Below are 13,016 nucleotides of genomic sequence, written 5' to 3' on the forward strand. Positions count from 1 at the left end.
CTCTGGGGTTTAAAGAGGAAAGAGACGTGAGCCGTCGCTGCTTCTCTGTAAGAAGTAAGAAGAGAACGCTCTACAGATTTAGAGGCAGTAAGAACAGTACTAAGAGAACGCTCTACAGATTTAGAGGCAGTAAGAACAGTACTAAGAGAACGCTCTTCAGATTTAGAGGCAGTAAGAACAGTACTAAGAGAACGCTCTTCAGATTTAGAGCCAGTAAGAACAGTACTAAGAGAACGCTCTTCAGATTTAGAGACAGTAAGAACAGTACTAAGAGAACGCTCTTCAGATTTAGAGGCAGTAAGAACAGTAAGAAGAGAACACTCTTCAGGTTTAGAGGCAGTAAGAACAGTACTAAGAGAACGCTCTTCAGATTTAGAGGCAGTAAGAACAGTAAGAAGAGAACGCTCTTCAGATTTAGAGGCAGTAAGAACAGTACTAAGAGAACGCTCTTCAGATTTAGAGCCAGTAAGAACAGTACTAAGAGAACGCTCTTCAGATTTAGAGGCAGTAAGAACAGTACTAAGAGAACACGGAGCCAGGCTGTACCATCCCCATCCGCACACCGATTGACCCCCACCTGCTGTGTGTTTCTAGGCTGAGGGGCCCCAGGGGACAGCAGCGGGGGATGGGGCCATCCCGAGTGATTCCCTGGCATCCGCCCCAGTCCCAGGCTCCGAGCTAGGGCAAGCAGGGAGCCCTGCTGCCCAGGAGAATGGGCTGAAGGATGGGGCCCCCTGTGGGAGCGAGGGCCTTCGGGACCTGCAGGGTCTGGACTCCCGCATCCCTGAGACAAGTAAGTGCATGTGTGCCCAGTCGCAACCCAGATCTGCCCCTTCCACCTCCACCATACAAGTGTGTGTGTGTGTGTCCAGCCAAAGCTGTATTAATAATAATTAATAATCACTAATAAATTATTCATTATTTCCCAACCAATGATATGATAATGTTTCTCTTACTATTTCATTAATGCGTGAGACTTCTAGTTTCCTTTTTCTTTTTTATAATTAATAATTGGGTGTAATGATAATTACTGTGTCTAATTACCTTCTCAGAATATTTTTTTTTTCAGGGGGGTGTCCTGGTCTAATTAATATATTATATATATTAATTGAGTGTGTGCTCCTAATTACCATGAATTGGTGTTGTGCTCGTTTCCAAAGAGACGTTAATGGCTCTTAATGGTCATTAAGAGGCTGCATGCGTAGAATACTGTAGCTTGTATTTATCTGGTTCCTCTGCAGCAGCTGACCACCTCGACATGTTTGACTTCTTATTTTTCAGGCATCTAATTCTGCTCTCTGCTGTCCTCTTTACCCACCTCATCTCAATGCCCTCAAACACCAATCTCTCTCTCTCTCAATCTTTCTCTCCTCCCCCCCGCTCCCTCTGTTTCTCTTGTTTTTCAACCTGTCTGCTGCAGATTGAGTCTTTCACGCTCAACTTCCGCGAGAACGCCCCCCGCTCTCGCACGGACCACGGCGCCGACATCATCATCATCACCTGGCCGGCCGACCAGGGTGACAGTCCACACCAACAACAACAACAACGCCCTCTGTCGTTCTCCTCACCACCAAAACCACCAAGACCACGACCCCGATTCCCCGGCAGTGACTCCCTGGCCTCCCTGGTCAGCTGTCCCAGTTCCTCCCGGGGCCCCTCGCAGAGGCATCTACCCCTTATAGCGCCGGGGCAGGGGGGCAACAGTGGCACCCTATAGCAGGACTTGGATCTTGACACCTCTCACTCAAAATGCCACGCCCATCCACCACCATCCATCCATCCAATCCATTTATCCTCATTCTCTGATTGCAAAGATATTAATCAAATAGTACCCATGCGTCTCACCCGGGAAGGGGGGGGGGGGGGAGTAACGGTGGCACTCCAGTAGGACTTAGATCCAACCCATTAACCCTTAACTTCCCATTGCAAATATGAAGCAGATTTCCCCCTTGTTGGTGTAAAAATATGTAACTCAACTCAACTCTTATGAATCTATTGTCATCCTGTCAACCTGCCATTGATATGTAAACACCTTTCTCCCTCACATAATGTCCTCATCGTCATGCGCCATCTTGGATGAATTCGTACACTATCCTCACTGTGCTACTGCTGGTTGGATGTTTGTCTGAGCTGAGCCCGGGGCCTGGTTGGATGTTTGTCTGAGCTGAGCCCGGGGGCCTGGTTGGATGTTTGTCTGAGCTGAGCCCGGGGCCTGGTTGGATGTTTGTCTGAGCTGAGCCCGGGGCCTGGTTGGATGTTTGTCTGAGCTGAGCCCCGGGGCCTGGTTGGATGTTTGTCTGAGCTGAGCCCGGGGCCTGGTTGGATGTTTGTCTGAGCTGAGCCCCGGGGCCTGGTTGGATGTTTGTCTGAGCTGAGCCCGGGGCCTGGTTGGATGTTTGTCTGAGCTGAGCCCGGGGCCTGGTTGGATGCGGAACAGGAGTGTCTTTTGAACGCCGACTTTTCTCCCTATTTCTTTTCAACGGAAAACGACGCGCTACTCCGCGTTCGCTAGCAGTGCTGAGACCCGGTGCGCTATAAGTTGAAAACTTTCATTTAAACTCGTAGCAAAATAAAGCTGCACACTTCTAATGTTTTTTTTTTTTTTAATAATCCAAGCAACAACGGCAGACACAACCAGCGCTTCTGAGTGCTTCCCTCTAGCATCTGAGATGACGAATTGAAAATGGGGGACCTTGATGTAAACAAGACGAAAGTCTTTCTCTGGTCTGCATCCCCTTAACAATTGTTTGTATTGAGCCGTACTGTATTGTACCCATTCTGCAATCTGTTCATAAAGTTTTCAATATCAATCAGCTGCTAGGCCCCGTTTGGGATGGCAAGGCTTCCCCCTAGTGGGGAAGGGGTCTCGACATCAATGGTTTTAGTACTAAAGAGGCTGTTCATTATACAGACTAGTAAAACCTTTTTTTCTTTTTCTTTACCTTGACAGTTTCTGCTGTCTCGAGAAGCATCATATGTCACGGCTTTGTGACATACACTGCCTGTTGGTCATACGCATGTTTTACCGGAAGTAGCAACGACAACGAGGTCTGTTATAATCATAGCCACTTCAGGAAAGACAGGCGTTCAGAAAGGTTTCACACTAGCCTGTACGAACAGCCTATTAGTGCTATACGTTAAGACTAAATTAACCGTTTTTCAACTATCAATGGTTTTATCAATGGATCATCTCTGTACAGAGTGTTGTTGGGTTGTGGTCTGTCACCTCTTATCCATGCCTCCAAGGGGGAAAAAAAATAATACCACCACGCTCATTTTGTTTGTCACTTGACCACCAACGACGTCCCGGACTCCCCCTTTATGCAGAGTGAAATGTGTGGCGTCCCTCTTTAGTCGTGACCATACTGGGCTGTGTCGGTGTGTCTCAGTAATACTGTACTACTCGCTCATTGTGGATCTCATTCACTCTCTGGCCGCATAGTCAGACGCTCGACCTTCACTCTCCATCCTCAGAGCACTCACCAAAAACAAGGAAATAAACAAAAAAAATAATAATAATAATAATAGTTTACTGGTAGGCTGTTTGAACCGTTTTAGGGTATTTAAACTCTTTATTCTCTGTGTTTGTGATGGTGTGTTTGAGTGACTAATACTGTAATAATGAACTTTGGTGTTTCCGTTATTACTTTTCTTTATTTTCTCTCCCTTTCTCTCTCTTTCTCGGTCGACTTCTACTGGTTTCTTTCCTCGTCGGTTTTGGGTTTTCAAAAAGGTTTTTACGTCTTTATTTATTGTATGTTTCTTCTCGTATAAGCAATACAGTCAGCGGATGGTCTTTCTTATTTTTTTTTGCCGATGGCGCTCCGATAGAAACGCGCACAGGTTTCTGGGCACCAGGACACACAGTTGTGAGGACGAGGGACACGCAGAGGGAAGAGGGATGTGATGATGGGGATGATGAAGAGGTGAAGAAAAACGATAAGCAACATTCGGGGCATATTGCACGTTTTAAAGTAAAAGAGAGGTCACTCCACCCCTTTGAATCAATGAGGTATGGTGCGACCTGAAAGGGGCTGGTGAATAGGGCTGGTGAATAATTTAATATAATCGTTAATCGTCTTTTTTGGCGGGATCAATCGTATTATCATAATAGTTGACTTCATCATTTTGACACAGTTATTTTGTCTCTAAATGAATGATTAATAAGTACATGAATAAGCACATGAACTAAATTTGGTTGACAATGAGAGGTCAGAAATTCCGGAGACAACATAATTTGGGTTCGTTATCACACTTGATCATGCGCTTCAATGTGACAAATGTCAGCTTGATTGGTTAACATGTAATTTTGTATCAGTAAGCGGATATCATATCATCAATATCTATCAATATTGGGGGGGAAGGGTCCTCATGGATTGATCTATTCTATTTTACCCAGCCCTGGTTATAGAATAATAAGAGGTTAACTCAAATGTAGACGCTTTTAAAAGGATGCAGTCCAGAGGGGAAATGTTGGACGATGTCTTTCGATTCTGTGCAGAGGAAGTGTTTCAGAAGCGGGGGAGGGGAACTGTGTGTCTTCAACGTGCCTCCTGTCCTACTTACCTGAACGTATAGTGAAACGTACGACGACGACTCAGTCAGGCTCGAGCTCTTAACACAGCGGAGCCCTTCTCTGTTGACTGACGTCCAGAGTGTCACGGTTCATGAAAAATAAATGGTCAAAAAACAAAAAAAAGCCACCTGGTGTTGCTGTAGTAAAGGATTTAGATCAGTATGTTTTGGTAGTTGTGAGTTGTCATGGTTGACGTCCCCAGGTGTTCTGTGAGGGTTATGCTAGCATGCCGTTCGGCAGTCCGACAACCGAGTTTCTGCCGAAAGCAGAAGGACCCATATATACGCGTGTGTGTATACAGTACTTTTCTTGTCGGGGATATTGGCAGTGGAACACTCAATGTGGCTTATTCTCTTCTCTCGTAGCAATGTATCCAACTCTCGCCTCCAGTTGCCTTTCTAGTGCATGGCCAGATAACATAACAACATCACGATCCCAGAGCAGAAATAGCCTATGTGCATTTTGACTTGCAGTGTTGTGGTTTAGTGCTGTATCTTTATCCTTTGAGGCAAATCCTAGCGGTTCATATTGTATCTTTGTCCGTTGCTCTTCCTTAACATTTTGATAGGCTGGAGGAACTAGCATTTGGGGTTAATTGCGTGAGCTTATGAATATCATCAGGAGATATCGACTATTCTGAGAGTCCCATAATGTTTTATTTATGATCAGACGGACATGTTCACAGCCCCCCCAGTAAAGATGTTGTGGAACTAGAAAACACTCCCAGGTTTCTTAAAATTATTCAATTGTATTATGAAAAAAGAGGCATTGAAACAAATAATAAATTGCACCTTAATGCTTGATCAAAGAAGTTTGACTGTGATAGAGATGTGGTGTTTTGATAAAAGGATTAAATATCCCTTATTATCAACTGTTTTCTCCAAATTACTTAAGTTTGAAGGAGCTTTGCACATGCTCTTATGAACAGAGCAATAAAGTTAAGTACAGTGGCCTCCCTCCTCCTACTTATGAAATATTGGTAAACTCAATATCATCCAAGATAAAGTATTTTTTTTGGTTGTTGTTTTTTAACGAAGAAATTACTGTCCCATTTAGATTTAATTATCCATGAATTCAGCCAAGAGGGATACCAGACATGTTGATGAATATGGGCAATAACCTTAACCGATTTAAAGAGTGATTTTATTTTGAAAGTAGAAATGTTTTAGATACGGTTGTCTGAGTGCTTTTCTAAGCCAGCATCGAGTCTTGTGAGCAGAGCAGCTTGTGGCCGTGGGACGACATGGTTTTAGTGCCACGGCCCTCGCCTAACTATAGTCTTTCCTTGTGCCTGTCCGCAGCCACTTTTATCTGTCGCTTTTACCCCAGGGCTCTTAATTACCACTAGCACACTGAGATTTCACACGGATGTATATAGATATTTTATTGTTTATACACTCTGTATTGCCACAGGAACAAAAACAATGGCAGCAGCAACAACAGTAGGGGGTTACACGGTTGTTAATTATAGCTTTTATGTCCATGTACCTTTAATGGTTTAATGGTAGGAAGTGTTTTATCATTATTATGACTATTATTATGATTACTATCATTACAATATTATTATTATTAATATTATTGAGCAAGTCTGCCTTTTTCTTAAGAAGGGGGCCACTGAAGTTTAAGAATGTCTTTGAGATATAATGTACTAAAGAGGCAACACTTTTGTATATGTATTTATCGTTGTGTTCCAGTAGCTACCTGGCGGTTGTGTTGAAAGTGTTGGAGGGGTTATATGCACGGGGAGGTTGTTCAAATGAGGGCCAGTTTGTGTGACACGATGTTTCACAAATTGTGTCCAGGAGTTTCAGTTGAGGTGGATGTACGCAACAAGATTTGGACAAATAGCTCCAATTAAGGAATCTCAACATTTTGAAATCCCCACATCACAGCTTTACTTTGATGCTTTCAGGAAGTGCTTAAATCTAGAAATGCTGCTGAATTGGCGACATCAGGCGTGATTAGTGAAGAAATATTCCAGAAATCATGTAGTGTACGTCCGACCTTAGTAACAACAAAATAAACATGCCAGCAACCCTAGTCTTAAGAGTTAGATATTGTGATTCTATCTGGAAACCCTCCCTTGATATTAATATCACAGGATACAGCGACCTCTGCTGGCTGATCTGAGAATGAGACAGGGAAGGGAGGGACTGGATCAGATGTGTATGGATTGCATTGCACTGTAGTCTAGTCTAGTGAACCAGGGAGCTCCCAGTGGAATCATGAAGTCGGAGGTTAGAGGTCTTTGCTTAGGCCTGTCATTTGGGAATACTATCGCCCTCACTCGTCAGTGCAGACATGCACATGGATCACTGTGTGTGACACGCACACACACAAACACACACACGCACTCACCTGCCCTGGAGCACGGCAGAGACGTCTGTTCCCTAACACATCCTTGTTTAAGAAGACTAACTAGCAGTGAGGTTTGCCTTGTGTAGTAATGAGGCTCCTTGGTCTCGCAGCAGCTCTGCAGAGCTGCACACACATACCCAACATGCAAGTGTACTACTACTACTAGTTTATAACACCTGTACTTTAGGCGCATGCAGAAAAAACAACAGGATGTGTTGGTAGACTTACTATGTCATTTGCAGAATTTCCTTCTCGTTTTCTTTTTTGTTTCCGTTTTTTTTATTTTATTAAAAAACTTTTTTTTCTTTTTTTTTGGTTTGAAAGAAGTGTTTATTGTGGTTACTTGTTAATTAGTGATGTGATTATTAAACATGAAATAAAAAAATAAATTAAAAAAATATATATAAAAAAAAATGCTTTGCTTGTTGATTGACTCGACTCCTTTTCTGTCATGTCACATGGACATGTTTAGGGATGCCCTCTTCTTAGTCACTTAATATGTCAGTTTGGTGTTAGTTTACCAAGACTTTGTTTAATGCTTTTTTTCTAGCCAGAATACACACTATGAGGGACAGACAGACTAGATGGAGAGACTAGCAAGCAAAATGGGGGACCATGATGTAAACGAGACTAAAGTCTTTCTCAGGTCTGCATCCCCTTAACAATTGTGTTTATTGAGCCGTACTGTATTGTACCCATTCTGCAATCTGTTAAATAGAGTTTTCAATCAATCAATCATGCGCCATTCTTCAGACAGGAGAGTATTTGAGAAGTAGAATGAATGAATGAAAACTTTATTTAATAGATTGCAGAATGGGTACAATACAGTACGGCTCAATACACAATTGTTAAGGGGTTGCAGACCAGAGAAAGACGTTTGTCTTGTTTACATCAGGGTCCCCCATTTTCAATTAATAGTGACATTTATGACATCATGACATTTATGGCATAGGGACATACATGACATACAGGTATATAGTATTGTTACATTTGTGACATATACGATATGCAAATATACAGTACTATATACAGTACTGTTACCCATAGATCCTAACAGAGAATATATACATATGATGGGGAGGAGACTACATTAGGATGGTGTATGTTGTGAATTTTCCCAACAGGGACTTGACAATCTGCAATCTGTTAACCCTCATGTTGTGCTAGGAATTGGCACTACTGGCCATTGTTAGCGGGTCAATGTTGACCCGGGGTCTAACTCAGTCCTGACCACTAAAAAGAAAGGAGTATCACTCAATATAGTTAATACTACATCCTAACTAACATTATATGCATTCATAACCATATCCCATTGTAATTTGATTTTATGGCCCCAGAGACACATCATGTCCCTTATTTTTAAGATGAAAATGAGGTTGTTCAATCATAATATACTAAATGTGAAAACTAAATGTTTTCTGACTATAATAGAACAATATTAGAATATAACTTCTGAAGAAAGGTTTAGTATATTTATTATTATTTTATTTATTTATAGTTAGTATTTTTATAGTATAGTTTTACCTTTACCACAGTCGTACCTTTTTTTCTGCAGATACCTTCAGAATTTTCAAAATGGTGAAACATAGTTTTGCTGTGCTTATATATGTGTTGTGGAGGATATCATAAAGCCTTGTTCTAATAAAATCAACTACATGGTAGTTATTACATATTGATATTATAACCTTCAAACGGGTCGCTGGAGACCCTAACACCACATAAGGGTTAAATAAAGTTTTCATTCATTCAATGATGGTTAAAACCCTGCATGAACGGGGACAATGCGCATCTATTGGTAGTACCATGTATTTTCATTGTCGCCATCCACAGGGATACCGGCTGTGCTGTGGACCTCCAACAATTGTTTTGTTTTATACTTTATTTTCATACAGAACGATATTTCTAATCTATCAATCTGTATACACATGTATTTTATTTTTAGAAATGTAAATAAAATACATAGCCACTGTATACTGATCAGTTGCTGTGGAAGGCTGTATTTTTCCAGAGAAAGAGATTGACCATTCGTCCTGTACTGTGCCTAATTATTTGGCAGCTGGGCAATAAAATAATTACTACTCATCATCAGAGTGGGGTCCAGCTGCAGCGCGGAGAATCCTCTCAAGGCCAGGGGCAAGCCTGTGGCAGCCACGAACCTACTTTCTATAGAAGCAGCTCGGAGGTGCGCCGTTTTAAGTGAGCGTGTGTTATTGGAATGATTAATTGATTGATTGAACATTTTATTAATGTCCGCCTTGTTTCGAACTGGTTATGCTTAGGCCCTCTTTCGAAGTCGGTTATGCTAGAGTTTATTTTTAGAGCAGGGCGATAGACCACCAGCCCTGATTCCAAACTCTAAGCATAACCGACTTCGAAAGAGGTCGACTTCGAAACAGGGCCTAAGCATAACCAGTTCGAAACAAGGCGGACATTAATACAATTTTCAATCAATCAATCCAATAACACACGCTCACTTAAAACAGTGCATATGTTATAGATGTAGCAGTACTGTCTATCTGTATGTTGTGTATGTCATATGATGAATTGAAAATGGGGGACCCTGATGTAAACAAGACGAAAGTCTTTCTCTGGTCTGCATCCCCTTAACAGTATTGAGCTGTACTGTACTGTACCCATTCTGCAATCTGTTAATAAAGTTTTCAATCAATCAATCAAACTCTGTGTGACACAGACACACATCAGATGCACACTCATTACTGTAGAACTGTACCCATTCTGCAATCTGTTAATAAAGTTTTCAATCAATCAATCAACCAAACCTCCGAGCTGCTTCTATAGAAAGTAGGTTCGTGGCTGCCACAGGCTTGCCCAGTGAGAGGATTCTCCGGCGCTGCAGCTGGACCCTATTGACTCATCCACCACTCGCGGCTCGCGGGACAGGCAGGCCGTGGAATTGGCCACGCGCGTGGAATCAAGGCAGAGCAACGACTGATTCTAGGCGCGAGCGGCAGGAGGGAGCTGGGCGTGAGAAAATCCACCGGTGGCCAACGGTTGTTGACACTTGACACATAGTGTTAGGCTAACTAGCAAACAAAATAACATCAATATTACAAGACAGTTAACGTTATAGTTATCTGTTTACAGTTTAGTGTTAGTTTATAATGTTATGGTTCAGGGTTAATCCTACTGCTGCTGCCTGTAGCTGAGCTAAAACCATGCAGCTCGGCCTCGGACTAACGTTACGTAAGTGAATGTAAATGGTAATGAAACGGTTAAAGGTTAGCTAACGTTAGCTGTTAAAATATGAACATCGATATTAGATAACTTAGCTGTTCAAATTAACGTGGTTTTAATGTTAGAACGTTAGCTAACTCAACGTTACAGTTAATTCATATTATATACCGGCTGCTATCAAGTAATTAACCGAATGTTAACTAGTCTGTAACAATAACAAGCCATAGTGTGCAACAATGACATTATTAGCATTAACTTGGTAGGATGTAGCTAGCGTTAACATTAATGTTAATTTTACTCTTTTCTTTTACACCTGTCTTTCTTTCTGTCTTCTTTCTTTCTTTCTGTCTTCTTTCTGTCTGTCTGTCTGTCTTTCTTTCTTTCTTTCTTTCTTTCTTTCTTTCTTTCTTTCTTTCTTTCTTTCTTTCTTTCTTTCTTTCTTGGGTTAAAGGCCCAGCAGGTGTACTGTATTGTACCCATTCTGCAATCTGTTAATAAAGTTTTCAATCAATCAATCAGGTTAGAGTCCTCCTAAAAAAAGTGTAAGCTGCTATTCTAATGCATTCTGCCACTTTTCACTCTTAATTAATTAATTTTATTGTATTGTTGTTTTATTACCTGCATTCTTTGTACCCCTTTTCTTGTTCTCTGCACTGCTTTTAGTCTATTCTATGCTCATTCTATGGCAATTTATACTGCTGTGAAGCACTTTGGGCTGCAATGAAAAGTGCTATACAAATTTTTTAAGGTTTATTATTATTTATTTATTTTTCTTTCCCAGCTAAACCACAAAGTTTGCCTTGGATCCTGCTTCTCGGCTCTTGACTCTTATCTTATTGACCTGGGACTCTGCAATGTCAGCCCTCTCCTCTGCCTCATCCAGCTCATGCTGCACTTTCCGGAACTTGGTCAGATTGGTGTTGGACTGTTCCTTCTGTAAGAAGAATTACATTTAATCAATGTAATGTGGGTACAGCTAAATGTATGAACTAGAAAGCCATGCACTTTATATGGGACTACTGAGAACTGTTGTTACTCACTGATTCTTCTGCTTGTCTCTTGTAGGACTTGACCTTCAGCTGCAGTTTATCTACCAGGTCCTGGAGTCGGGATACATTCTTGTGGTCCTCCTCAGTCTGATAAAGGTAAATTAATGTATGGCTGTTGTGTGTGTGAAAAACTATTATTTCCAAAAAAAAACGTAATTTACCAGGAACTGAGAAAAATTGTTGACACCTAATGTTTCAAGTAAAACAATGAAGAACACCAAAATCTGAAATAGGAGGTTTTCACATTAAATCAGTTAAATGGTTTCCCTGTTCGCCAGGGTAAGTTGTATTCTGAAAACCTGGCCCAATCACTAGATCAGAATGGATGCTTCACTGACATGCAGATTAGATTTGTTTTCAAAGAGCAAGAGTAATCAAGGTTACCTGATAAGTGAGCTCCTTGATGCGTCTCTCATATTTGCGAAGGCCTTTCACTGAATCACTGCTCTTCTTTTGCTACATTTCTACCTCATTTTCCAGCTCTTTCACCTACAAAGACATTTTGCAAGACGATCAGTATAATACATTTTAGCCGTTATATGATAAAAGAGGAGAATGCAATAGGTAAGTTCTGCAATACATATTTGGCATTATATTTGGACTAGATTAAATTAGGTTTAAAGAAAAGAAAATACAATGGACATTTTAAATATTTACCCTGGCCTCTAGTTTCTGGATTTGCTCAGCTTCATCCAGAATATACCCAGACCCCCCCCTCACTAATCTATCACCTAACCCCCCCCCCCCCCCCCACCCTTAGCTCTATCAACCCTGCTCCCCCCCCCCCCCCCCTGTTGGAAAAGAGCCTCGGAAGTCAGTCACAAGTCATACGAGTGGGGATTTTTTTTACGTAACAAGTGTTCTGACTGGCCGAGGAAATAGGCACTAAGCCACGGCGAAGCAGCAGTGACGAGAGTACAGTTAGGCAGAAATCTCAATTTGACAAAAAAGGGAAATGACCTAGGCAACTATATCGTATGAGGCCAACAATATATTGATCCGTCAACCATAAGGGTTGGCTTCACATACTTACCACCTAATCTAATATTATCTCCCACTGGAGACATAGGTTCCTAAGGCTGTCCCATCCTTGCTCCCCCCTCTATTAACCCCACATTAGTCCTTAAAGGATCACACCAACTTTTTGGGAAATTAGCTTATTTGCCATCTACCCTGTAGTTAGACAAGCAGATACATACCCTTTTCTTCTCTGTGCATGCATTAGGATTAGGGAACAGCCGCACTGTTAGCCTAGCTTAACGTCATTCACTGGAAGTAGATGTGCCAGTGTAGCCTAGTTCCCAATAATCACAAAATACACTCCAAATACAACTCCAAAACGTTCCTGTAAAACATGTTGTGACCTGTGTATTTACAGCTAAACACAGCAGAAGAAGCTGGGGAACACACATCCAACCCTAGAACAACCCTCGAGTCTAAGGTAAGGACACATTTAAATCACAGAGGTGTAATGTTAGTCTATTGGAACTGTATACAGTAGTCAGCTGCTTGTTAGCCCTGTGTGTGAAAAAACGTTACACAGCATTAATAGCTAACAGTTGAGCAGTTGATTTGATTGCGAGTGTGTATCGTTCGCTCAAAGCAGCCTGCCCCATGTTAGCTTGGTGTATCTGTTATATTGACGAGGCTTGACAACCGAGGTTCAAAGTTAACTTCGCATTTATTGGCTGTTCGTTTTTGGTTCGTTTACATCGAGTCCAGCGTACAACTGTGTGGCTATTATATACCTTTGATTTGGAAATAGTAACGTGTCCAGGCGAGCAACGTGAACGCCTTTAGCAAAATTCACATAACGCTCCATAACACAGCTTCCCGGA

The 13,016-nt window shown here is 41.7% G+C and overlaps 2 protein-coding genes across 2 annotated transcripts in view; one reads left to right on the forward strand and one right to left on the reverse strand.

The window, feature by feature from the left end:
- The window catches only part of LOC311237745 (uncharacterized protein), a 256,687-nt gene extending 255,306 nt beyond the window's left edge, over nucleotides 1–1,381 (forward strand). The window contains exons 15-16 of the mRNA XM_084325722.1: nucleotides 595–793; nucleotides 1,282–1,381. Of these exons, the coding sequence (XP_084181848.1) occupies nucleotides 595–793; nucleotides 1,282–1,289 (207 nt within the window). The 3' untranslated portion in view covers nucleotides 1,290–1,381. The remainder of the gene's footprint in view (nucleotides 1–594; nucleotides 794–1,281) is intronic.
- A 679-nt stretch (nucleotides 1,382–2,060) lies between these two features.
- The window catches only part of LOC311237596 (myosin-7-like), a gene marked incomplete at both ends in the record, with an annotated part of 46,395 nt that continues 35,439 nt past the window's right edge, over nucleotides 2,061–13,016 (reverse strand). The window contains 3 exons of the mRNA XM_084325537.1: nucleotides 2,061–2,418; nucleotides 6,935–6,939; nucleotides 10,929–11,063. Coding sequence (XP_084181663.1) covers nucleotides 2,061–2,418; nucleotides 6,935–6,939; nucleotides 10,929–11,063 — 498 coding nt within the window. The remainder of the gene's footprint in view (nucleotides 2,419–6,934; nucleotides 6,940–10,928; nucleotides 11,064–13,016) is intronic.

The sequence above is a fragment of the Notolepis coatsorum genome, assembly GCF_963971535.1.
Source record: "Notolepis coatsorum genome assembly, chromosome: 12".
Taxonomy (NCBI): Eukaryota; Metazoa; Chordata; class Actinopteri; order Aulopiformes; family Paralepididae; genus Notolepis; species Notolepis coatsorum.